General features: G+C 42.7%; 1 protein-coding gene and 1 long non-coding RNA gene across 5 annotated transcripts in view; one reads left to right on the top strand and one right to left on the bottom strand.

Annotated features, from left to right (window-relative positions):
- The window catches only part of KCNAB1 (potassium voltage-gated channel subfamily A regulatory beta subunit 1), a 243797-nt gene that overhangs the window by 156968 nt on the left and 58831 nt on the right, over positions 1–27998 (top strand). For all 4 annotated transcript variants that reach the window (XM_048862847.2, XM_075132171.1, XM_048862848.2 and 1 more), the window contains 5 exons: positions 11358–11395; positions 18247–18326; positions 21107–21151; positions 23874–23918; positions 26852–26895. In XM_048862847.2, the coding sequence (XP_048718804.1) occupies positions 11358–11395; positions 18247–18326; positions 21107–21151; positions 23874–23918; positions 26852–26895 (252 nt within the window). The remainder of the gene's footprint in view (positions 1–11357; positions 11396–18246; positions 18327–21106; positions 21152–23873; positions 23919–26851; positions 26896–27998) is intronic.
- LOC125642102 (uncharacterized) lies at positions 2273–27357 on the bottom strand. Its single transcript, XR_007358270.2, has 3 exons — positions 27067–27357; positions 26835–26951; positions 2273–3952 (listed from the first exon to the last, which is right to left on the bottom strand). It is a non-coding gene; the product is annotated as an uncharacterized LOC125642102 (long non-coding RNA).

The raw sequence follows: 27998 nt of genomic DNA, 5'->3' as shown, positions 1-27998 counted from the left end.
CATATGTACATTCTTTCTTGTCAGTTCTATTTCCTTTGTCTTCAGGACGGAGAGTTTCAGAACATCTTTAAATTTAGAGTTCTGAATCTTTCTTTCTATTCAGTCCAGTCCATTTCAGAGATTTCTTTAGTTTCATTGGAGTTTAACAAGAAATGAAGTTTGGCTTTCAAAAAATCCAAACACTCTTGTTCTTTTTATAAAGGTTTTTTGAGATCTCAACACAATGTTTTAAATTTGAATAATTCTTGGAGCGTCTTTAGCTTAAATAGTTAATAAAGAAGTTGTTGATTTTTGCTACAGTTCTTTGGAGAGATGATTCTTGTCTTCCTGAACTGCATGAAGGAGTTGTTTGAACACTGTCAGTAACTGATTAACTAATTCCCAATTAATATAAATATTCTACACTTCAAAGACTTCTTATATTGGTAATTAGTTCACTAAGATCATTAGACTCCATCCATGTTGGTACATAAAGCATTTTACCATTTACATGGCAAATTATATTAGATGGTTTGCATTTAGTTTAAATACTTGCAAATATGCCATTCCAAATGGTTTGCCATCTCAACATTTAAGAAATAAACACGGGTTTTCTACAGATCCTTCCCAGCTCCACGTTTTCTATAAGATTTTAAAAACGCAAACAGAGGTTTTTCTTGCAAAAGGGTGAGGGCTGGGGGAGACCCACTTTACTTCTAGATTTTGTGATTTGATGAGGATCTTGGGTGTTACTTTTCTTTTGAAATCCTTTTGGCCACATTGTGTTTACCCAGCACAGTCTTTACAGTTAAGACTCCTATCAAATATTAAGGTTCACAGACTCTGTGGCACTTCCTCCTGGGGGACACAACAAGGTTATTGGGGGAGCAAGAGGATCTGATGGGCAGTGCTGAAGGGCCGGGGTCAGGAGGGGGCTGTGGCTGGCAGGGGAAGTGGATGGGCTCTGTGCAGGCAGTCTCAGCTTCTGGGCACACATTCCCTGCCTGTCTCACTCCCCTACTGCCACAGCTGCCAAGCGGCAGATACCCTAGTCTGTTGGGGAGGCCGGCAAGGGCTCTGCGAACAGCTGGCTGAAGGCTTCACCCAGAGTAGTGACCTGCTGGACAGAGCCCCCTCCTGACTGTGGCCCCAGGGCACAGAGCCCCAGCCAATTCCCTTGCTAGACAGTGCCTGTGTGGGGGAAGTGGATGGGGCCACACTAAAGGACAAGGGTCAGGAGGGGGCTGTGTCTGGCGTGGGGGCCTGTCTCTAGGGGTGCAGCCTTCCGCTCCCCTCCCCAGCCCTTCAGCATGGCCAAGTTCCCTTGCACAGGGTGAGTGAGGTGGGCAGGGTCCTGGCAGCCCGACTGCTGCAGGGAGTGGAAGGCTTCCTTGAGTGCTACATGATGAGTATCGCTCACATACCCAATGGGTACCAGGGGCAGCCCTCCCTTCTGCCCTCAGTGGGTACTGGGTGCCCCCCATGGGTACCTGGCACCCCCTCCTGTCTCTGCCACCTGTATGCATCTCTCCTGTCCCAGACCCCTGTGGGTGCCCTCCTGCCACCACCCCCTGTGGGTACTGGGCATCCCTTCCTGTCCCTGCCCCTTCTGGGTACAAGGCACCTCTTCCAGCCCCATACATACCAGGCACCCCTCCTGCTCCCCATGGTACTGGGCACCTCCTCCTTCCCAGGCCCCGGTGAGAATGGGGCACATCGTACTGCCCCCATGGGTACCAGGCAATGTCCCTGCTCCCTTGTGAGTACAGGGCACCCTGTCCTGCCACCTGTGGGTACTGGACACCACTTCCACCCCGCATGAGTACCGGGCACTACCCCTGTGGTACTAGGCACACTCTCCTACCCCAAGCTCCATGTGCTCTGCCCCTGGGAGGGGGCCATGCATGGGACATGAACCTCCAAAAGAGACTCCACAAAAACAGTTTGAGAACTTCTGTCCTAAGTCTCAGTGAAGGTACAGGCAAGCTTAGTGTCCTGACACTAAAAAAATTATAACAAATTGTATTAATTTCGTAATACTCATTCACAGAATCACAGCGATGTACTGAATGCTGCAGGTACCAACTCCAGTGCACATAGGCAGGACTGACCTTCCTGCTAAACCATGGCAGATCAGTAGCATAGTAACAAATGAGATAACTTGCCTCAAGAGCTCCAATTCACTCATTCCCACTATGTGCCTATGGGTTTTCTTGCTGTCCAGTGTTGGCAGGTTTGGTCTCAGCCTTGCCAGTGTCCATTAAACACTTTAATCTCAAGAGAAACTCTTGGAAGCAGACCAGTTCGGTAATTTAATAATTAGGCAAGTGTATATTAAATTCAGTGACAGATTTCTGTAAAGTGGGAGTTTGTTTTAAGCACTGATGTAGAGCCATGCTAATTTCACTTGTATGTAGTCCTTTATTTGGGAATTAATAGCTAGTGTATTGCTAAAAATAAATAAAAAGTGGGTGTGTTATACAGCACTATATATTAATGATAGATTTGTAAAAATGCATGACTATACTGTAAAGAATGCAGGAGGGGTCAAAAGAAGATCTTCACAGAGACCGGCTGTAACTTCAGTTTTGAACACTGTCTACAGTGAGCTGAAGACCAATTTAAGAAATGGAGTACTTGTGGCACCTTAGAGACTAACAAATTTATTTGAGCATAAGCTTTAAGAAACGTAATTTTAATGTAATTTAAACACAGTTCTAGCTAAATCACTTTCTAACATGGGGCTTAGTCCTGAAAACACTTCTGACCGTGTGCTGTTCTGCCGAAATCAGTGGACTATAATCAGTAGTAAGCACTATCCCTTGTAGTGTTCACAGGATCAGATCCAGGGTTTTGTGTGCCACTGTGGATAAGGCTAAATGGTGTTAAATCACTTTTAATACCATGTTCTAGCCCCTTTCACTGTCCAGGCTAGAACCTAAGTTTTTGTTGACAGTTCTAACACCATTTGGTGCCAGCCAAACCATGTTAGAAAATGTTCCAATTGCAACAGAGCTGAAACATGGTTCCTTTACTTTTTACTTTGGACTTTTTCTGTAAAATGTTGCACCATTGCATTTCTGCCAGCAGTAGTAATAGAGAGTACAAAAGGGTGGAGAAGGCTACAGACAGTTGCTGGCATTTTAACCATCATGTCATTTAACCTTTTTCAGAGAATATCTAGATGACACAGTAGTTAAAATGCAGGTGGCTGCTGGTCTGCACTTTTATTTATATTGTGGTGTCACCAGGTACCACAGTGCTAGGCATTGTACAAATATAAAGAAACTGTCCCTGCCCTGAATAACTTACAATCTAAGCAAGCACTAGTGCTGATAGCAACGGTGGGAAATTTTAGGGTAGCAATGGGGGAAAATTCTACAGTAAACATTGCTTCTTCAGTTCCTGGCTGAGCATACACAGGGTTATGATCTCTCACATTCTGTCCATCCTCTGGGTCAACAAAACACCACATTGAATGACATGGAGAGAAGAAAATGTGATTGTTGCTGGCACGCTGACAGTTTTGAACCCATAATGCATTCATCTCAGGGTGCATTTCTGAACTGGGTGCATGATTGGAATTTTTTAAAACAAGCGTTTAAAAGAATTATGCAAGCTAGAGAGCATTGAAATACAACTGGGATTCAAACATACAGCCCCATCGACATTTGATTCAGTGCACACTTCCATTTCATTGTGCAGTATGACCAATGGCCTTCAAAGTGTAATCTATTAGCGTCTCTGGTAAGTTTCACTTTGCAGCCTGTGCTGCAAGCAGAGCACAGAGAGGCTGAGGGAGCATCTGCAAGCTGGATATCTGACGCCGATCACTTGAAGAAAGAAGCAGACTAGGGAGGATATTTCCTGTGAGACTCTTGAGTCCCCCTCAACTGCTGACCATGAATACGGGGATTGGAGGGGCTGAATGTCCAAGATCAGCATGAAGGACCACGAACGGAGGGAGCAGTTGCTGCAGGAGAGGCAAAGGGACAGAGATGTGTGGTGGGAAGTGAACCAAGACATTATGGCTTTGCTCAGGCAACAAACTCAGATGTCATAGGATATGATGGAGCTACATGCCCAAAGACCCTGGACACAACAGCCTTCCAAATCCATGGGAAACTGTATGGACACTGCTCCCTATATACCCCAACATGACAAGGGTCAGCATGGCATGAACCCTTTCTCCTGCCATTTCATGCTAGAGGAAAACACAGAGAACCATAACTACATGTACATTGACCTCTGATAAATAGAGGATGAGCCACCAAGCACAGTGCACTACCTGTTTTGCCACATGAATAAAACACTGTAATATGTTTTTAATATGTAAAACTGTATGTTTAGTTGGTTTTTATGAGTTTGGGTTATCCCCTTATACTGCTGCCAACATGTTTTTATCTTGTATATTTGTACTTTATCTTAGTTTCCTGTATTTTTTTGCACACAATAAAGTTCTGTTTTTTGAAACACAGAGTACCTTTATTAATTTACCTTACCTTAGTTCCTCCTGTTCCATTGACACATTGGGCAGGCCAGTTCCTCCATTGACTACGTCACTCACTAATTGTGATACTTATTTCTAGGTGATACCCGTGCACTTGTTGTCTTCTGCCAGCTTTTCCTTGGCCTTCCTCATTTGCTCTTTCCCTCATTGTAGGGTGACCACATTTCCCAAAGAGAAAGCAGAATGCCCCCAGCCACTCACCCAAGCTGCTCCACCCCCCACCGCAGGACTGTTGCCCATGGCTAGAACCCTTTTGGGGGGCCCTCAGGAGGCTGTCGGCTTGTCACGGGAACACTGCCGTGCCCCCTCCTCCCCCACCCGCTGGAACGCTGCATCCTCATAGAATATCAGGGTTGGAAGGGACCTCACCCCACTGCAGCTTGGCCTCCCCACTGGGGGAGGAGCGGCTGGCATCTCTGCTCGCCCCCCCCACACGTTCTTCCACATTGCACCCCACTTTTTTGACAAAAGTGGGCATTTGTCCTGTTTGCTCTTGCCAGCTGATCAAGTCAACAAAAGCAAACAGGACAAATGCCTCCTTCTGAGAGAAAAAAGTCAGGATAGCCGGGACAGGACTTTGAAAAGGGTCTGTTGCGGCCAAAACGGGACATATGGTCACCCTACTTCACTGGGTACCCAATTCCATGCTTACTTAGCATATCTCCCGTCTTCCATATGTTGTACATATCCCAAACACCTGAGCCCCTTCTTTCTTTGATGATATTTTTTAACATGTCCCCTGCTCTGTCAGCTCCCGTACTCTGGCATTTGTTATTTTGTCTTTCCACAATATGTGTTTAGACCACTTATAAATGCCACATTACAAAATTCATAAGAGGCATCAATAGCCCTCCCCTATTTAAACACTACACACACAGGCACACCAATTTACCAAAGTATTACACAACACTACTGTGGCTAATAGTTAAAATGGTCTTTTAAGGCCTCCCTCAGCTGTATAGCTCCTCAGTTGGCTGTGTCTGGCTGTTCAAATTCAGCAGACAGCCAGTCTACCTCACCCCTCCACCCTGCCTGGTGCCTTTCCCCCTTCGCCTCACAGATATTACATAGTACACAACATGCAGCTATAACATTAGGAATGTTTGCCTCACTGAGATCAAACCTAGTCATTAAACATCACCAGCAAGCTTTTAATCTACCAAAAGCACACTCATCAGTCACCTGTTGTTGAATCTTTCCTTGGTGCTGGGAAGGCAGCCAGTGTACAGTTTCATGAACGAGGGGAACAAAGGGTATGGTGGGTCCTCCAGAATCACTCTTGGCATTTCAACATCACCAATGGGATTGCATTGGTCAGGGAAGAATGTCCCTGCTTGCATCTTTTAGAAAAGTCCTGTGTTCTTTAAAGACTCAAGAATCATGCATCTTCCCTGACTAGCCCACACTGATGTCAGTGAATCATCCCTGCTGATCCACTAGCACTTGCATAACCCTGTAAAATTATCCCTTTCCCTTTATGTACTCACTGGCAAGATGGGATAGAGGCAGAATAGGGATGTGCGTCCTGTCTATTACCCCACCAGAGTTCAGGAAGCCTGTTGCTTCAAATCCTTCTATTTGATGCACATTGCTGAGGGTCAGAGTCCTGTGCAGCAGGATATGCTTAATGGCCCCTGCACACTTGGATGACTGTGGCCACCACTGTAAATTTGCTGACTCTGAACTGATTGTCCATTGACTGACCAATAGCAATCCATATTGCAAGCTTCCAGAGTGCAATCGCCACTGACTTCACGACTGGGAATGCAGATCTCATCTAGTGTCCCCGTACTGGAGGGCTGGGGCAGGCTCAGCACACAGATCCAGGACCATGGCCTTTGACATCTAAAAGTTCTGCAGCCACGGCTTGTCATCCCAAACCTGCATTATGATGCAATCCCACCAGTCAATGCTCATTTCTTGGGGCCAGAAGCATCAATCTACCCTGTGGAGTTGCTCTGTGAATGCCAGCAGCAACATGACATTTTTATTCACTATCTCCATCAGCATCCAGTCATCACTGTCAAATTCTCTTCCTCCTTTTCACCACACCATTTGCTGTCATAGTACTCACTGACGTGCCATGAATATGGAAGAATCGTGCATCCTGTGTTATCAATGGTCATTCGAATTGCACTGAGCTCTGAAGCGTCCATGTTTTGGTCAGAGAAATGGCGAAGACAGGAAAATGGCACACCGTACTGTGCCAGTATTAAAAATGGCATGATAAATTATGGGATGGAATAAGCCTAATGGGATGGAGAAAATGGCAATGTGGAAACTAGTTCTCAGAAATCCCAGGACGAATTGCTGGTATCACACAGAGCAGTGCAAAATGCAAAGCACTGCATTGTGCCAGACGGTAGTGCTGGGCACTCTGGAATACCTACCCGTGGTGTACTGCATTTTCCATCAACACAACCACTCCTGGTGAGGATGTGCAGCACCAATGCAAGCAGTCAAGTGTGTGCGTGCCCATGTGATGTACAAAAGTGGGCGTCTGTATGCCAACGTAACTTACATTGACCAAACTTTGCAGTTTAGACGCAGCCTTAAAGACTTGCTAAGCTGGGCTGCTACACCCACTTCCTTTGTGCGGCATGTGCATCACTGGCTGCAAAGCAAAACTTACGAAAGGCTTGAGTTTTCCTTTGAAGCTCATTGATTGCACAGCAGCACAACAGGGTAGAGCCGTGCAAGAGAAGAACCAGAGAGAAATGACAAAGTGAGGAGCAGATCCATAGGGGATGTGAAGAAGGGTGAGAAGGCTAGACAACAGACCAGAGGGGGAAACAAAAGTAAAGGGGAAGGGCTAAAGAAGAGGGGTAATCAAGAGATGGGTAATGACTCTGTTACCAAAGATAAACTTCCTCTTACAATCTTTACTGACAGATCAGCAACTGAACATACACATCATGTTCTGATTTCAGCTGCACTGGTATAAATCCAGAGGCTCTCCAGTGAAGGAAAAATAATGTTACTTTGGGTTTATAGTGCAGCAACTGAGGTCAGTACTATAATTTTTTATCTTGGGAAATAGCTTAGGCTTGCTAAGGTAAATAAAAAACATTGTTCAGAGCAGATGGAATAGCAGCTGGCAAAGCAGTGGAGTGGTAGCACCAAATCGGGTAAATGTGCCTGGGTGGTGCAAGCAAAAAGCTTCACTGCATGGTTCCAGAATTATTCTGATAGTTTCTGGGTGCACACGTTAACAAAATGAATGCATATGCATCAGGGACTATTATCCTCTTACTGAAAATGGGTAGATCATAACTGTACATCCATTCCTGCTAATGGTTTACTTCCAACAACTAGCATGGAAGTAGAGTTAAATGTCAGTTCTACCCTTCCCCCTGTTAATCCCTAACAGTCCTCAGAAATCAGCTAAAATGTTTGCGGATGGGAGGAACCAAGCTTGCTCAAAATGGCATAGCTCTTTCGGAATTATAAATATAGAATATCGACATTCTACAGAGAAACAATAAGCAGGCACCTATCCCAGTTTACAGATAATTTCAGCTTAAATATTATGCTGTAAATAGACAAGGAGGTTTTCAAAAGTAGCACTACTCCCATTTAAAGATGAGTAAACTAGTGCACAGAGAGATTCGGGCCAACTTCTTGAGGAAAAGATTGCAACATTTCTCCCACTGGCTGATTTTCTTAAAAAGAGTAGCTGCTTGAAGTCGCTCAAAGGGTTGGTATGTTAAAAGTATTTAAGAGTGTTAAAATGTTTCTAGTCCCTCCTTAAGAATCATTTCTTCCACGATGCCCACAAAAATAAACAATACTTTTCATGTATGTATTTAGATTGTGGTGGTGTCTACAGGCCTTATTGTATGAGGTGCTATACACACATCGAGCACGAGGACGGTTCCTGCCACAGAGGCCAAATCTTTTTTTTTGAAAACAGCTTTATGGTGAACCAAAAGATATGCAATTACCTACATCAAAAGTGTAAGCTTATTAGTTTCAGAGGGGTAGCCGTGTTAGTGTGTATCAGCAAAAACAACAAGGAGGATATATGGCACTTTAGAGACTAACAAATTTATTTGGGCATAAACTTTCGTGGGCTAAAACGCACTTCATCAGATGCATGGAGTGGAATATCCAGTAGGAAGATATATATTAACACAGTACACAAGTATTCATTGTTTTTGCTGATCTTATTAGTGTAACTCTTGTCCTTCCATCCCGCCGACAGCCTCCTGAGGGCCCCCCGTTTGTTACGGAGTTTGTCAGGCCACTACTAAGCTGTAAACACTTCTATACGTTTCAAATGTGATTTTTGTGTTGAATATTTTGCACTTGATGCAGATTCTTCACTGGATAAAATCGCAAGATAGAAAGGCAAATATCCTGGCTATGTTTACCAAATCTCTTTTTCAGAAGTGCTAGCATTCCCCCCAAGGCATTTAGGTCAGCTTTCCATACATTGTCTGAATGAAATTAACCCTATATAATTTTCTAGCATTAAGGCCTGATCCTGTAATGCTTATTCACATGAGTAATCTGATTGCTGTCAATGGGAAGGTTTGCATGGCCAGGTTCTATATGGTTGAGTTTCAAATTGGAAATGTATAATATATGTTGTGTTTTATATAAGTAGGCTCTCTCTATAAAATTTTAACTTCTAACTATAGTATAACTAACTCTTCCCTGTGGCAAATTCCTTGCTAAATGTATAGGTGCCCATCAAAAGTAATTGTGTCATCACATTTAATGCATACTACATGTACAAGTGTAACCATGAAGTTCATAGTAAAAGATTATTGTATCTGGATGGTCCTCATTCTTGTATTAAAACAATAACAAATAATTTTTTATGTGGTGAATGTGTAATTCCTGAATAGCTGCAAAAATAAGAACTGTGCTGTACATCAAACTGACATGGTAACTAGGTAACAAAGAGCAAATGGTAGTATGAAATGATTCCCTTTTTTCACACTTCAACACTTTGCTTTCCAGGTCATGTTGTGTAGGCTCAGATATTTAGGACAGAAGCAAGGGCTGTTAAAGCATATACTTATTTGTACTTATTTGCATATACTTAATTGTAGTATGCAGTGTGTGACTTTGATACTTTTTAGAGGCACGGTAATTTTACTTATATTGTCTAATTTTGACAGTAAAAATCCATACTTCGTGAAGCAACCTTCTAAATGATGATAACACAAACACTGTGGTTTAATAAATAGCCAATTAAATCATAACATTCACAGTTCCCACTGAAACACATACTCGTTAGAGAGACAGTGCTTGTTAAGAAAAAAATGACTCAAAGAATTTTTTGGAGGAGGGAAGGAACGGTCAAAATATTTTGTTTTGACAAAATCAAAATGTTGGTTTTTATTTAGACCTTTTATGATATATTATCTTATAGATCGGGGTGGGCAAACTTTTTTGTCCCAAGAGCCACATCTGGGTTTGGAAATTGTATGGCTGGCCATGAATGTTCACGAAATTGGGGTTGAGGGCTCTGGCTGGGGGTGCAGGCTCTGGGGTAGGGTCAGAAAAGAGGAGTTCAGGGTGCGGGGGTGGGGGGGTGAGGCTCTGGACTGGGGTAGGGGGTTGGAGGTGCGGGCTCTGAGGTGGGGCGGGGATTAGGGGCTTGCGATGTAGGAGGGTGCTCCAGGCTGGGACTGAGGGGTTCAGAGGGCAGGAGGGGGATCAGGGCTGGGGCAGGGGCAGGGGGTTGGGGCTCTGGAGTGGGGCCATAAATGAGGAGTTCAAGGTATGGATGGGGGCTCCGGGCTGGGGCAGGGTGCAGGGGGTGGGGTGAGGGCTGTGGCTGCGGGGTGCAGGCTCTGGGGTGGGGCAGGGATGAGGGGCTTGGGGTGTAGGAGGGTACTCCAGGCTAGGGCTGAGCGGTTTGGAGGGCAAGAAGGGGTTCAGGGCTGGGGTAGGGGGATGGGGCATGGGAGGAAGTCATGGATGCAGGCTCCGGGCGGCACTTACCTCAAGCAGCTCCCGGAAGCAGCATCATGTCCCCCTCTCTGGCTCCTAAACAGAGGCAACGCCAGGCGGCTCTGCGCACTGCCCCCTCCAAAGGCGCCGCCCCTGCAGCTCCCATTAGCCACAGTTCCCGGCCAATGTTAGCTGGGGGCGCGGTACCTGCGGACGGGGCAATGTGTATTGTCCCCTCGTTGCCCCTAAATTGTCCCAAGCACAAAAATGAGACTGGGAGACAGATACAAAGCAGCTGATCAGGCAGGAAGCTTGAATGGAGCAAGCCAAGTGCTGGGGCAGATCCTCAGCTAGTGTAAATTGTCACAGCTCCATTGACAGGCAGTGGAGCCACAACACTTGACACCAGCTGAGAATCTACCCCTGTGAGTGTGGAAACAGGAAGAAAGGAGAACGGAACTGGAAGCCAGAGTAGGGTTGTGCAGTCTTGAAAGCCAGAATTCAGAAACTTGAACTTGAGGGTTGGTTTAAGAAGAAGCAAGGCCTGTTGGACGTTTATGGAGAAGGAGCTATGGCGATTGCTAGGAGATAGGGAGATGAAATCTATCAATCCTTGACAAAAGTTTTCAGCAGAGCTTAGTATGGGGCTCACTTTAGTTTCAAGTCATTTTCAAACTGATTTAGCTATCAGCAGTGTGCTCTTAAGACATTTCATCCTCCTTCACACCAGATGGAAGAACACCCTACCTTTCTGTGACACACCCCTTTAAGAAATGAAAGCACAGACTTTCTGTGATTCATTGGCCAATTAAATTTAAACAAGCACATCTCATTACAGAGATTGGCCATTTAAAAAAAATAATAATCAAGAGATTACCTGAGGAAAAGTATCATAATTATATTGTGTACTGTAAATTTAAACAAAATCCTTAACAGTAACAAATGATTTTATTCTTTCTAGGGACATGGGTCACATTTGGAGGTCAAATTTCAGATGACGTAAGTAATGTTTGGTTGAAGTAAAACTCATAAAATTGAATAAATGTTTTGTACAAGTCAAGTCATAGCAGAATAAGCAGAGTCTATTTCTGTAACAGGAAATGACAGAGAATTATCATACACAGGAACAGAAAGTTTGCACTTCTGCTACGTTTCACAAAGTCTTAGTGATTATGACATTTCCAAAGGTTAAATTTAATAAAAAAAACCTTTCCATTAAAAAAATATTCCAAACAGCTATGAAAAGAAGGATCAGCATTTACCACTGACAGTTGTAATGAGAATCTGATTGTTCCCACAGTAGACGTATGACATTTTTTTTTTTTTTGGCATAATGTAAGTAATCCAGTACAGTCATAAATATAGGCACAGTGTCAGCGTATAATGAGGTGCCAGATGATTTTTGACATAAAAAGTATAGATGAAACAACTGAAAATATCTTTGGGCTTTGCACTGACAACACTGACTCTTGGCCGTAACGGATGGTTCTTAATCTCTGCTAATAACCCTTTGAAGGTGCTGTGTAACTCACATATTTTACTAAGCTTTGGGAACTTCATGGACATTAGTTATCCATAACAAAAACTTGCAGCAGCCTCACTCGAAGCACCAGGAGAGAGAAAGTGTCAATAACCTTGGTGGAAGGAGAGAAGTATTGTGTGTTAAGATGTAGAGGATTTTCTAGAAGAGAGAGAAACCATTTTATCTTACAAATGGTGTGTAAGGGACTGATGAAAATATACAATAGCATAACAAAGGGGATTCTTCTTTATATTGCAGCGTTTTAAACACAGAGGGTAAAAACCTGGCCCCATTAAAATCAATGGCAAAAATCCCATTGACTTCAGTGGGCCAGCATTTCAACCTGATCAGCTATTTGTAGGATCAGGCCTTTAGTTATCACTGATATTGATCATTTAAAAACTCCTCATGACTTCTGGTGTTTGTCTTTTCATACGCAGCCTATCAGCTAAAATTAGAGTTGGGCCCAAAACAAAATCCAAGATCTGAACCTCTGCCCCTCCTCTCCAAAACTTTGGGAAAGTTCAGATCTGAACTCTGCAGCTCAGGTCCATCTCTAGTTAAAAACCAAATCTAAGTAAAACAGTTTGAATAATTGGTGCTTTCAGTTTTATAGAACTCCTGCCTTGGAATTCTGTGATTCAGTCAGTCTAATCTTCGACATTAAGTCAGGGGACAAGGGGCTGAACTCATCCCTGGTTGAAGTGCATTGACTTCAGTAGGCTTACTCCAGGATATATCTGGCCTAATAAGTCTTGTACTCTCACTTGTCTAAATGTGGTCATTTTAATACATTTAATATAGAAAAAAACTATTTCAAAATACTGATGGAACTTTGGTTCAGGTCTATCCCAGGTTGGAACAACCCAAAGTTGTTATCTGATAGCTTCTCAGTGGCCATTGTGAAGTGGGTTGGTGGTCTTGGTACTTTTTTTAGATGGCAAGTGTCTGTCAGTCACCACTGCATTCGAAACTAATTTGCATTCTACCAAGGACTGAATGAGCCATGGACTGAATTCCTCTGTCATCCCTAGAGGCACTCCTTCTGAGTGGGAGTTGTCATATTGGCAGGACCATATGGGGAAGCTCACATTACTGTGATCTGTCTGGTGGATCCATAGAAGACTTCAGTCTCCAAGGCTGTCAACCCAGCATATTTCATAAGTGATCAATTCACTAAAAATCAACACAAATGGAAAACCTCTCTTCAGTAAATGTTAGGAATCAGATAGAGTTGAATGGAAAATGATGGGGTTTTAGTATCCTATAAAATTTATTGGAGAATTATATCCCTGCTATAGAATTTTATAGGAAGGTTAAAAAAATTAAGAACTATATCCTTTCTATATTACATTCCATAGAGTTACAGATGAATATCTATAGGACCCTATTACATTTCTATTGGTTTCATCTCTATTAACTGTAAAAGTTTCTTTTCCTGCAGGAAAGAAATTTCCCTTAACACAGGTGAAAGGGATGTTGATATAAATCTATATTCTGGCTCTTCTTGCACTAATGCACAGATATCGTGTGCATATTACTCGGGCTTGTTTTACTGTGGCTTGTAGAAGCTGCATGAGACTAGGTCAGGTCATTATGTCTATCACAAATGGGCCATGTCCTTATTTCCTAAGCAAGACTCCGTAATGTTCCTCCCTACAAAACATCATCTCAGAAGGTTTGTGGGATAGCCAGAACTAAAGTAGACTGGGGTTCTGTTGTGATTATTGGGCCAACAGATTTACCCTAAATTCAACTGTGAAAAGTATAGGAAAGTTCATAAGATGTCACAATAGCCTATGACTTTTTGCCTGCCTGAGAATTAATCATGCAAAATAAGTGAAGTTTTTTCAATAAATCAATGCTATGAACAGGTGCCAGAAAACCAGGCAGAAAAATTGAATTAGCCCAAAGAAAAATGGCCTTTTGACCATAGTAAAGGGCTATGGTGAGATCATACTTTGTAAACAAGAAAATGTGAGAATGAAGTCACCTATGCCAAGTTTGGCTTTATGGAAATGAATTTAACTTAACTCCTTTTGGGGGGTCTTAAAAAGAGATATTGGGAAAAAAAGAAGAATCTTCGTCCCCCCAGTGCATCCCCCAACCTGCCAGAACTGCAACTCATCTTGACTCATTTCAGCTCCTTCAACCTGAAGTCATGAGGAGCAGATCAGGCCAAGGGACTTTCTTCCTGAGAGGAAAGCAGGCTGGCTGTTGGTCTTGTTTAAGGAACTTTGGTTTTCAACTATGAGTGCTGAAAGTCAGCATATTATCCTGGGACCAACATTGCTAAGACAACAACAGTGCATATCACATTATCATGACATCCAGTACTCAGCCTGGCAGTGGGGATATCTAATTGCCTGCACCGCAGAGGCACATAAGATCCTGTATTGTTTTCCCTTCCCTTTTTGAGTTGCTTTTGCCACTGCCCCCCTCTCCCTCTCTTCCTATTCTATCTCTCACTCTCTTGGCTTTTCATCGAATCCCGACATCAGCTATGCTGCATTCATCCAAGCCTGTCTTGTCTAAGGAGAAAGGATCCAAAGAGATGACATCCTTGACCAGAACATGAACCAGAGTCCAAGCAGTAGGTGTCATGCTCAACTTGCCAGCCAAAGCATCCACTCCAGTGGTCCAGTATTCAAAAAAACATCATTGACAGCCATATTTCTCCCACCTTTTCTATCCTGTCTCTCGTCCACCGTGTGTCTATGTTGAAAACAGGAAAAATGAATGCCCGTCGCACATCAGGACTGAGAGTAAAATTAACTTTCTTTTTCATCAAAGGTTGTTAAAAAAAAAAAAAGAGAGACTGATATTTTAACTCCAAAAGGAGAGAGACTTTGTCACGGTCTAACTAAATTTGTTTTGCATGATCACTAAACCACAGTTTTAATATAAATTCTTGTTTTAATTCTGTGCTCCTTTTTTGTGTGTTTAATCAATAAACTTTCATCTTGAATGAATGCTTTTGGGAGTTTGCCAAGTAACCGAGTAAAACCAAGGCCTTTGTAGAAAATAACCATGACCCTATTGCTGTTAAATGTTAGAGTGAAAGAGTTTACAAACACCTTTAACTCTGTAGGCCTTTGAGGTCAATATCAGTTCTCCACCTGCCCCCAGATTTTCAGGTGTGCATTTATATGCAAGCCTAGCCAGACCTTGGGCCTATATGGTGTGTGTGGAAGAGTGCAGTGCAGTGCTGCATAAAACTTCCACCATCATTTCCCATCAAGCAATAGCTATGACCCCAAGAGGACCAGTATTTCCTCTCTGCAAAGTGTGTGATTCATGATTTCCTTCAATCTAGGGAGCAGAGTCCAAAGGGCACTCCTAAACCTGGACTCCAACATGCTGACTTGTGCATGAGCTTATCTTTACAGGCAGGAAAAGTTGCCATTGATTTCAATAGGATTATTCAGGTGTGTGAAGTTATTTGTGCAGGGTTAGGACTGTGATTGCAGCTTGCTACCCATCAAGTTTTCATCTGAAACGCCATATTTTAAAAACATTTTTAGTGGTGTGTTTGGTGTCAGATTGTAAGTACCATTGTGGCAGGTTTGAGTCTATTTTGAATAAGTTAAGAAAAAATACCCAGTCTTGAAATGTCCTGCTGACACAACACTCCTACCCTGCTCCATTTGTGATTCTAATTTTTCAGTGCTTAGGAATTCATCCTAAGTCTCTGAATTTTGTTCTTCTGGGAGCACATTTTCTGAGTCTCGATTAAAAAACAAATCAAGTTTATATTCTATAGTATTGTAGATATTCTATACAGTATGTATCATTTAAATATTTTATATATTGTATCCTCAGTTCAGGACACACTGAAATGGTAGATATGTCTTACTTCCTCTCATATTCTGATGCACAGGTGGGCAGGAATACATGGTCAATATTTCCAGAAGGTGAGTAGTGATTTTTGGGGGCCCAACCTGAGACTCCATACAGTATGAGAGGAGCTCAGCACTTTCTGAAAATCAGGCCTTTTTAAGATGTCATAAGCTGGGCACTGAAAATCAAGGCACCCAAAATCATTAGTCACTTTTAAAAATCCCATCCATGTATTCCTTGGGGATCCTATCATAACCACACTGACTTCTGGGGATTACACTCCATCTGAGACATGAAATTAAGTTTCTAGGAAAGGGGTGCCTCTAGGAGCTGAAGAAATTTGATTCCTCCTGATATTGGGCAGCTCTGTTAGCTGGACCACTGAGCCAGCCCACTTTACATTTCACAATCCATTTTGGTCAAAAACCAATTAACCATATAACTAACTGGGGCTGGCTGTGGTTGCTTTAAAACAATTGTTTTCCTTTAGAAAACCGGGAGAGTCTGAACTGCTGGTTCCTCTCCATCCCTCCTTTTTGCTGGCCAGGGCTCTGTGCTTCGTTGCAGCTGCTCTCCATTGAAGCACTTGGTGCTTTCAGAGGAGCGCAGCAGTGATTTGGAAATGCAGCGCTGTATTTTAATAGTCCGTTAAAATTACCAAAATAAAACAGTGCACAATCAATTCACTGCTGCAGTGCTGCCATTCACTTCAACTGGAAAGCAGCCGAAACCAAGCAATTACCTTAAAATCAGTCCAGTTTGTCTTCCAATCTCCTGCACAAAGAGCAAAAGAATAGCGCAGATGTGCAAAAGTCAGACATGCTCCTAAGTCTCCCTTATTAAACAATTGTAGGTCCAGGGGATGTTACAAGCAGCTGTAGTTCATCTCACACCACATTCTGTCTCCTTTGGGAACTGCAAAATGTATATCAAAGTCCGATGTCAGCTGCAAAAACTGCACGGTGTATTTTGCAGAAAGAAAACTGTTACTTCAGATATGTTGTACAAACATGTACACCACACAAACAGCCTTGGCCATAGCTGCTGTTATTGCTTTGTACGCTAATAGGACGAACAGGGCTATACAATTCCTCTTTACTAGAAGCAGCAAGGAGTCACGTGACCTTCATAACAGCCTTTAGAATGGCTAGGCTTGTCAGCTGGCCTTAATGACTGAGGGAAAGGAAAGAACTAAGCAGGGCTTGTGGAATTGTTGTTTTTATTAGCTATATTTCCTGCAGTCTAGCTGTTGTTGAAAACTCACACAATCGCCATGTTTAAGCAACATCATTGTGTTAGAAACCAACAATGGCAATTACATTCAGTGCTACTTCCTCACCTAGATACTGTATTGCAGCATATCCGAGGGTCATTCTCTGCTCAGTATATATGTATAACTACTACTAATGCCCATGGGAAATTCTCCTCTCAGGTGTAATTCCTACCCCTCCTCCACACGTACTGGGGTTCTAGATAGCGTGCAACCCATGTGTTTCTCGGGTAGTTGTGCAAGAGACCCTCTGCAGTAGGGAACAGAACTCTGCAGCAGCTTAGCAGCCTGTAGGGGAGGATTCTTTCCCCCACTTCCCTGCAGAGAATCCGAGCACACGTGCTGCGTATTCGGGCTGAATGCTGACTGCCACTCCTTCAGTAACACTGGTGAAAATCCAGGGAAGCTTCACTGCCTTCAGTAGATTATGTTGGATTTAAACCTGTGAAACTGAGAACAGAATTTAGCCCTTTGCTTTTTGCCTGTAACAACTTATGTTGGCTTAAGAGCAGTGCCCAGGCACAATGGGACGATTTAAGGACACAGCCTTAAATCAGCCTCAATTCCATTGATTTTTGGTATGTGCTGCGCTGCATTCCCCCATCCCAAGCCACAGATGAGGCCCTAACATACCATAGTCACCATTAGGAACACTTCCCACTTAGTTCTGAATGCAAGTCAAGGTGTTAAGACTGTTCCATAAAGCCCTGTTTGGTTAATGTCCCAGCTACCTGAGACTGCCTCTCCACTCATGCTTCTGTCACTTTTGAAATCAGCTGAGATGCTCCTTCAGCCCCTAGATTTGAATATCTGTGGGACGGAGTCAGGGCCCTGTGGATGGTGGGCCTTTGGCTCTGGAACTTGCTTCCCCTACTATCTGTCACAAACTGCCTTCTGGCCTCCTTTTGTCTGAATGTAGTATGGGGAATTCTGGGGTTTCATGCTGGTTTCTACGTGAGTCAGTAAATTCTATTGCATTTGTACATGCACTGAGTGACTCTGATTAGAGCACTATATAGCTAAAAATAAATAAATACACTTGGGGATATATCTGACCTTTGGATAACAGGGTTTTAATTAACTCTGGTTCAGATAATCACGTTTTGACCAAAGGTCCACAGCCCTGCTCCTTGGGGCAGATGGTGAGTAGCATGTCAGGCATGCTGGGGATTGTTTCTGCAGCCACTTGACTAATCGTATGTCTCTGGCTTCCCTAAGGTTGCTGAACAGCTAATGACAATCGCTTATGAGAGTGGAGTAAATCTTTTTGATACAGCGGAGGTGTACGCAGCTGGAAAGTAAGTGTGTGTGTGTGTGTGTGTGGCTCAAGGTGTTGGAGTGTTCTACGCAGCCAAGTTTCACTTTGTTTAACTACTGTACCTATTTATTCACCACCAACCTAACTCAGCCTTTAAACAAATGCAACTACAGAAGTGTATCAGGTTCTATTTTCAGTTACTCTGGTGTAAATCTGGAGTAACCCTATTGACTTTTATGGAGTTACTGCAGATCGGCACTAGTGTCATTTAAGGTTTATTTTGACATATGTAAATGTATACTGGGACGCACTGGAGTACTGCACTAAGACACTTCATAGGAGGATGATCTGCCTTGGATTTTGGGTGTTCCCAGTTTAGTTACGTGTTCAAACTCTAGATTAAACATCCTTGCAAACAAGAGCAAATCACCCAACATGGGGCCTTGCTTGTAGAGGTCTGATGTCCTACTGCTTTGCCAATGTGAAAGATTGGCTTTAGAAACAGGTAAACCCTGATGTTACATATTCCCCTTTTATGAAATTCAGTTTGATCCCAAGTGCCTTTGTGCCCCCAGCCTCTTAGGAAGTTATTGAACTTCACCCCAGTTTTATCTCGCTAGAGGTTTTGGGGGTCCCCCAAGAACTTAGTAAAATTGGGGTTTAGCGTATACCCAGGGTAACAAAGTGCCACAAACTGTGTGAAAAGCGGGGCTTTTCTTTCATAGTGCTTCTTGTGAAATGTTTTTTCCTCTCCAGTTTTCAGAGTTCGCTGGGTGCTTTTTAAGGTTCTACCATACCATACAATACAATGAGCATAGCTCAGGTTTGCAGACTTTGACAAGTCTTTCAGCAAACCTGGCCCAAGCTCCTGATTTGGCGATTGGATGTGAAAATTTGGCACTCCCCTCCAGGTGAAACACTCACCATGCTGCCGGGGTGATTTCTGCTCTACTCCACACCCTGCCCTTGTCCTACAATGATACCTTAATAAACACCATTTTTCTAAAAAACAAACGCTGCTTATGTGGAACCTCATATTTCCTATGAGAGAGACTGGGACATCTGTGTTCTTTTTTCCTCTTCCACCTCTCAGGCAGGCACCTATCCTCTTGCCAGGAATAGGGTACTTGGCTGCATTTTTCCCTGTTTCAACTTGAGCAGGGAACAGAGAGGGCTCCATATGCAGGGCCACCTCCCAAAGAGTGCATTAATCACTTCTGCAGGGCCTACAGCCATGGCCATCTTTAAGCTGGGGGCAGAGGGGTGGGACTCTTTGTCCAGTGTCAGTTATATGTAGTTACATCAATGCCATTGTGCTGGCAAAGAAGAAAGTGGTCCCCTGCCAAAAACTTTTAAATCAAGTCCTGATTTTTTAGTGGAAGATAATGGGCCAGATCCTCAGCTGGGTAAATCATCCTAACTCCATTAACTTCTGTGCCAGTTTATACCAGCTGAGATTCCAGCTCAGTATCCACACTGAGAAAATAAACAGAGAACCTATTTTGGGTTCCCATTCTCGAAGGAGAGAACTGGATTAGACTAACAAGTCTAAGTGCATTGCTTGTATCTCACATGTAACCTACTCTGTGCATTTCACTATTGATGAATAGAGCCCCTCCCCGGCACATTGGAAAGTTGGTGCTTGTAGTTCCAGCCCCGGAGTTGGTGCCTATACAAGGATCTGCATATTAACTTCTGAAGAGCCGCATGTGCTCCAGAGCCACAGGTTGGCCACCCCTGCTTCAGAGAGAGGGCATTTTCCTGCAGTCTCCACTACAAATAAATCCTCAGTCTGTTCTCTTCTCTCATGGGCTCCCTGATTCTTATAGAAAAACCAGCACTTAAAAGTGCTTTCATCCCCCTGGTTTGTGCTCACTACATTGCTCCCCTTCATTTCACTCTATATTCAGCTCTGTTTCTTGCATGGACAAAATGACCTTCAGCTGACTTTGTGTACACACCCAAAATGTCATGGGCCAGATCCTGGCCTCCATGAAGGTGGCTTTGTACCACTCAGCCTTAAAACTGACTAACTTTAAAAAGAACAAAGCCCTACTTGCAGGGTTGTGTTTTGGATGAACATGCCCTGATGCACAATGGGTCTGAAGGAAGAAAACCCTAACATCAACACATGCTTCAAGGCGATACTGGCAACGTAGTCTCTGCTGGCCATTCTCCCATTTGTGGGTAACAGGCCAACTTCCCTCCTCCACATCCCCCGGTGTAGACCCAGTATAGATGTCACTTGAGCAGTACTCACTCAGGCTGATACACAGTTTCTCAGCTGCCTGGGTCACCCGCCCAACAGAATGACATTTCTGCAGCATTTGGGCCATATGGGCCCGTGCAAGACAGTTAAGGATTTGGCTTATAATTTTCTGCCATGTGTTTGGTAGACATTCTATAGCTAAATTGAAATGTCAGTGTGTTTCTGACCAATCACTGTCTGACTTTGTGCTGATGTTTGGAGAGGGGAGAAATGCCATAATTAAAAACAAATCAGTTGACTCACAGTTGACTTTACAAGTGTGACATTTATATTGATTCGGCTTAGCACAGGGCACTGAATTGTTAAATTCCAACTCTCTGCCTCATAAGGTCAGTGCAAAAAAGGCACATTCAGGTCAGCAAGGACATGGGGCAATGTGTCAAACAGAAAAAAATAAAGGTTGAATGTGAGCAGATTTTTTTTTTATGTTACGTATCGGTGCTTATGGCAGAGACTTCCAATGAATAATTGGTTTCATGGTTTACTTTATGTTGAGTGCATTCTTGTCTTTAAAGTATTTTATACTCAAGTGCATTTTTTTTCCTCCCCAGGGCTGAGCTGATTCTGGGAAGCATAATCAAAAAGAAGGGCTGGAGGTACTGTATAGATTTTAGAGCCTGCCTGACAATTACTGCAATTGAAGTCAATGGCAAAACTCCCTTTTACTTCAGGGGTAGAAGATCAGGACCACAGAACATATCTGAATTCTTTTGTTTTAAAAAATAGTAGCTTTTTTAACATGTGCTGGATCCGGTAGCTGGTTGGAAAAGCTGGAATAAAAGTCCTAGGCAGAGCTGGTGGCACTTCCTATTACTAAGATTGCCCAATGCTTCCTGTTATGAACCTCTGTTTTCAGTTGTGGTTTATAATTTTGCCAAACTTTGTTTGGGATAAAATTTTCCATAACAGGTGTCTGTCTTGGGCAGAAATTTTTTTGGAAAGATTCAGCCATTTTTGAGAACCGGGTTGGGAAAAAATATGTTGTTTTTACTGTTAGGAAAAGTTAGAAAATACCAGAATTCAGGTTTTCTGTGCAACCGTAATTCAGCTCCCTTGGGTGTTACATTATGATACAGTCTTTAATAACATCATTGTCACACTATTTTTTTCCATAGGACCCCTGCCTCCTTCAGTGCACAGTATGGACTTGTTCTGGGGATCAATCAGGTTGCTGTGAAGGAGACTTTTGTCTGTAGGTCTCCAGCCTCATTTGTTCTAGAAGCTGGAATGTGCAGTGATTGAGGCAGGGGATTGCAGGAAGAGAAAGGATGGGCTCCTGGTTAAGGCAGTTGAATGCTGCTCTGGAAAACTGGAGGGTGTTTTATCCCTACCTTTTCGACAGAGTTTCTATGTGATGCTGGGCAAGTCACTTAAACCAAACTTTTCATAGGTGGTCTCTAATTGTGTGCTCCTCATTTTCTGGGTTCCCGGCTTGAGACTGCTTGACTTTGCAATCTTAGCAATGGGTTTTTTTCCCCATGTAATGTTATATATAAAGAGATAGAAAGCATGATGGGATTTCTTTTTGAATACCTCATATGAGATTAGACCTAATTTAAATGATTCATTCATGTGTGTACACTAGAATGTATTTGTGTAGCTTAAGTGGCATTTACATGATCTTTAAAGATCTCCACTATCTGTCCTGTTCATCCCTTCACTAATGAATGATCCCAATGGCATTCCAATTCTCAACACATCAAATATAAGTATACTTTAGTGGGATGATTATTCAAGAGAGACTCAGTGTGCTGCAGAACAAAGTACAAAGTACAAATAAAAAATCCTGTAGCTGCTCTATATCATTAATCTCTTCAGGATCTATGCAGCATTTTAAGAGTTACTCTAAAATTAAAATAATTTTTATTATCTTAAACAAAAATGGGGAGATTTTCTAAAAGGATGCCTAAGCTGTACACACTGCTACATGTTTTTGCCCCTTTGAATATATTCAACGTAGGCACCTGGGGCACATTTTTAAAGGTATTTAGGTGCCTAACTCCCTAGGGAGTTACAAATCTGTCCCCTAGGGATAAGGTCAGAGCCAGTTCTTTTTTAAGTCAGTGGCAGAAATCTCATTGACTTTACCAGGAACAAACCCCTGTTCTTGAAAACTTGCCCCCAAAATGTTCAGGCTTGTTTATGTAGTGGAGCCGTTTTGTTCAACTATACGTTCTGTGTGTGCACATTTAATGGAATTCACTGTCAGCAAGTGTGTCTAATACTTGCTGTGTTATTTTCTTAAGTATTTTAAACTATGAAACATATTTTGTTTAATCTTTCTTGCTGCAGTCCTGCAGCTGATTGAAGTCAGAACAAAATACTGGGCCCTATTCAGTGTTCATTTAAATCATTGGGAGCCTTTCTATTGATTAATAGCCATGGGTCAGGCCCTTGGAGAGCGGTTGACAAAGATTTTTGTTGTATACAGCAAAGTATTTTCCAGCCAATAGATCTTTGTTTTAGTAATACAGTACATTGGAGTTTATAGACAAACTTAGCAAATGGATCATTCTTTTGGTTTTAATATCTCAAGGTCACTGTATAACAATATTCATACTGCTTCTCATTAAAGTAGTTTCATAACAGTAATTTACATCAGATGCTTTTGGTGACGTTTTCTACACTCTTTTCTCTTGACACAGCAGCATTATTGAAATCGCCAGAATAGTTTGATGTTTATCATTAACCACTGTGGGTTCTTGTGACACTGTAATGCCTAACTGCTTAGCAGCAGCTACAGGCAGAGCATGTTTTGTTTTTCTGGAAGAGTTAAATGCTGAACTGAGCATTTCTGATTTTTCTCTCACTACCATCACTTTCACACTAGTTAACTCCATTGATTTCAATGGAGTTGCAGCTGATTTACACAGTTGTGAGAGGAGAATTGGCCCCTAAATCTTAAGGAAAATACTAACTTTGCTTATATCTCAGAGTACAGAAGCTACTTTCCTTATTTATTTTAGGGTCCACATTTTGTATACAATGTAACAAGGTTGTACTGCATTATTGATCAAACAATGAAAGTTTGATCATCTACGCTTGGACTGGTATAAGAAAGTGTGTATATATAGTTATTCATGAGAAGCAATCAGAACATAGAGCCATAGTTATGCATTGTCCTCCAGGCTAAAGTTAAGAACCTTCAATTGAGAGTCTCCTTTGAAGACAAACCTTATGACTGCTTTAGCTGTAAATAAAAAGAAATTGCCACTTTGGGAGTGGGACAACACCTAAAAAGGGTGGATTTTGTTTTGATCTTTACTCCATATGCCTGTTAAAAACAAAATTGCAACACACTTTCTTTTTTATGTATAGGAGGTCCAGTCTGGTCATAACAACAAAACTCTACTGGGGTGGAAAGTAAGTTTTATAATTGTTTTGTTCCAGATAATACAGTTTAATTCTGCATGGCTTTATCCATTTAAGGCAGGGGTGGGCAAACTTTTTGGCCCAAGGGCCACATTGGGGTTGCAAAACGGTATGGAGGGCCGGGAAGGGAATGCTGTGTCTCCCCAAACAGCCTGGCCCCTGCCACCTATCCTCCCCCTCCCACTTCCTGCCCCCCCTCAGAACCTCCAACCCATCCAACCCCATGCGCTTTTTGTCCCCTAACTGCCCCCCCCGGGACCCCACACCCTATCCAACACCCCCTGCTCCCTGTCCCCTGACTGCCCTATCCCCAATCCACACCCCTGCCCCCTGACAGGCCCCCTGGGATTGCCGACCCATCCATCCCTCCCCCACTCCTTGTCCTCTGACAACCCTCTTCCAGGACCCCCATCCCTAACTGCCCCCCCAGGATCCCACCCCCATCCATCCTCCCCCCCCGCTCCCTGTCCTCCCCGACCCCCCGGGACCCTACCCCCTATCCAATCCCTCCTGCTCCCTGTCTCCTGACCGTCCCCCTGAACCTCTGCCCCATCCAACTGCCCCCTATCCCCTGACTGACCCCCGGGACCTCCTGCCCTCCCCCCATCCCCTTACCCTTACCAGGCTGCTCAGAGCGGCAGGACAGGCTTATTTGAAAGCCTGGGAAGTGGGCGGGCACAAGCCGCGCTGCTTGCATGGCGGCGTGGCTGCAGGGGAGGGGGAACAGCAGGGGAGGGGCTGGGAGCGAGCCTCCTGGGCCGGGAGCTCAGGGGCTAGGCAGGACGGTCCCGAGGGCTGGATGTGGCCCGCAGGCCATAGTTTGCCCACCCCTGCTTTAAGGCAACCAAGTTATATACAGGTTAGTGAAATCTCGGGGCTAATTTATTCTCATTTGAAGATGACTTTTAAAGAAGTCAGTGCTCAACAAAGATATTAACCTGGCATTAGACCCTAGCAAATGGTACCAAAAGGAATAACCCCTCTGCACTCTTTTGATGCAAGATAATTCATTTAGATTGTTCAAGTACAGTCTCTTAAACTTCCATTTCCAAAACATGGATGAAATCAGAAGGAGCACAACCAGCATAATACTACGCAGGAGGAAAGCTGCCCAACCCTGCCAACATGATAACGTTTTATTTAACACGGTGTTAACTCAAACCCACAGGTCAGGGAGATATTTTTAAGATCACTCCCCGCAGTGAGCTCAGATAAAAAAGACCATCTTGTTTGAGATAAAAATGAGCCATTTCTCTCTTAGTGTTGAGCTAAATGAAAGAGAGTTTGCCCTCTGTTGTGGGCTTGAAGCACACATTTTACTGGTTTCAGAGTAACAGCCATGTTAGTCTGTATTCACAAAAAGAAAAGGAGTACTTGTGGCACCTTAGAGACTAACCAATTTATTTGAGTGATCACTTTAGATAAGCTATTAACAGCAGGAGAGTGGGGTGGGAGGAGATATTTTTTCATGCTTTGTGTGTATATAAAAAGATCTTCTACACTGTCCACAGTATGCATCCGATGAAGTGAGCTGTAGCTCACGAAAGCTTATGCTCAAATAAATTGGTTAGTCTCTAAGGTGCCACAAGTACTCCTTTTCTTTTTGCAACTTTTACTGGCTGAATTTACTTCTGATATGTTACCAGTGTTTGAACTATTGGTTAAATTATTCAAAGAAATTTAACGAGTTTTGCTTTTCAAACTCTGTACAACCTTTCTGTCTGTCTGCTTTCCTTCCAATCTGATCTGCGCAATGTATTTTGTAACACACTGAAATCAAAGTCTATCAGAATGTCTAAGAAAAAATGTAAAGTTTACTCCGTATCATAATTTATAAAAACTGCAACATGTGGAACTGGGAGGTTTTCTTTGGACATGTTCTATAAAAGAGTAAAATGATTTTGTCATTTCACTGAAGTTATTTATCATAAATTTTGAAGCTGGAGAGAGAGGATATAGGTTTTGGCTTCTCCAGCAAAGTCTGGATATAAATAAGAGAATGCTATGCATTTCAGTACTGTAGATTTATAGCAATGGTCTAGTTTTACTTTATTGAGCCATTGCTTTGCTTCAGACTCAAAATATGGTTGATATGCTACAAACACATACAAAATTAAACAGTCTGTAAGAAAGATTATAAAATGTAATATTGCCTCTAAATCTAGTTTAGATTTGAAATATGGGCCACATAAAATGGATGTAATTTCTTGTAGTTTTTCCTTAGAAGTGAGATGTCTACAGAATATATACTACGCAAAGAGACTGTGTCATTGTTTAACAACTTTGGGCCTGATCCTGCAGTCCTTACTCAAGCAAAATTCCTATTGACTCATCCTAATAAGGACTGCGGTATCTCTGAAAGCCCATATTAATTACTTTGTTGCAGTTCATAAAACTGACTGTATGTCTACATTTGAGGGAAAAGCAATTATTCTATTTTATATCTTTTTGGAATAGTTGTCAAAAGGTGGTGTGAACAAGAAAGTTTCAATAAGGTTGTTCTGAAGAGACCAGTTAGGACAGGGGATTGAATCAAATCCTAGTCCACCAAATTTAATTGAAGCTTGTATTGGTTTTTGCTTCATCTTCCAATTAAACTTAATCACTGCATTCTCCCACTTCTAAAAGAATGATACATTGCATGGCAGGTTGTACATTACTATAGAAAGGATGAATGTTCCTCGGTTATTATTAATATGAATTTTGTTGCTTCTGGATGCTCTTGTCTCTGGGGTTTGGTTGTTTGTTCTCCAGTGAAGGGTAGCTCTGTTATTTGAGTTCTAATTTTCTCATTTCTCAAACATTCAAAGCTTGTTCTGACTGGAATATAAAATTAGCAAATCTAAAAACATCAGTTCTTTAGAAGTCTTATAATAATAATAACACCCACACTAATAGTAATTTTACCTGGTGTATCTTTGCAGAGCTGAAACAGAAAGGGGGCTTTCAAGAAAACACATCATTGAAGGTATGTGCTGTAAATGTGCCTTATCCATTCCAAGAATCCATCTGGCTTAAGGAACACTTTGAATAAGGAAAAAACAAAGATGAGATTCACTCCACTTGCATGAAGCCCAAGTATTCAGACTCAGTGCAGATGGAGTGTGAGGATGAAGAGAGGTGAAATTCACGTCCCAACCTGGGCCAGTGTGCAGAGCTGCTTCTCCAAACTGTGGGCTGGAATAGCAGTCATAGTCCCTCCATGGTTTTTTGGGCATTGGGACATAAAAGTGGATCCACAGCCCCTCCCCTGTGCTGGCCTCCCCCAAATTGATCTTCCATGCCGGTTCCATTTCTTGATTGGAGATCAGTTTGTGGCAAGCTGGGGCTTCTCAGGCACTCCACTGCAGCTGCTCAGCCAGCCAACCTCTTGTGCAGTCCCAGTTCAGTCCCCTAAGTGGAGCAGAGGGCCTCATGCTAGCTCTCTGCACAAGGGGTGAAGAAATGCAATGCATACAAGAAACTTCAAATACTTTACGTCTTCAACATCTGCTTTTCAATCATTGATTTGTTAAACTTATTCATAAATGATCTGGAGAAAGGGGTAAACAGCGAGGTAGCAAAGTTTGTTGACGATACTAAACTGCTCACGATAGTTAAGACCAAAGCAGACTGTGAAGAACTTCAAAAAGATCTCACAAAACTAAGTGATTGAGCAACAAAATGGCAAATGAAATTTAATGTGGATAAATGTAAAGTAATGCACATTGGAAAAAATAACCCCAATTATACATACAATATGATGGGGGCTAATTTAGCTACATCAAATCAGGAGAAAGATCTTGGAGTCATCATGGATAGTTCTCTGAAGAAGTCCACGCAGTGTACAGTGGAAGTCAAAAGAGCAAACGGGATGTTAGGAATCATTAAAAAAGGGATAGAGAATAAGACGAAGAATATCTTATTGCCCTTATATAAATCCATGGTATGCCCACATCTTGAATACTGCATACAGATGTGGTCTCCTCGTCTCAAAAAAGATATACTGGCACTAGAAAAGGTTCAGAAAAGGGCAACTAAAATGATTAGGGGTTTGGAACGGGTCCCATATGAGGAGAGAGTAAAGAGGCT

This window comes from Caretta caretta, chromosome 9, assembly GCF_965140235.1.
Source record: "Caretta caretta isolate rCarCar2 chromosome 9, rCarCar1.hap1, whole genome shotgun sequence".
NCBI lineage: Eukaryota > Metazoa > Chordata > Testudines > Cheloniidae > Caretta > Caretta caretta.
The sequence above is the reverse complement of the archived record's forward strand: the minus strand, read 5'-3'. Positions and strand labels throughout refer to the sequence as shown.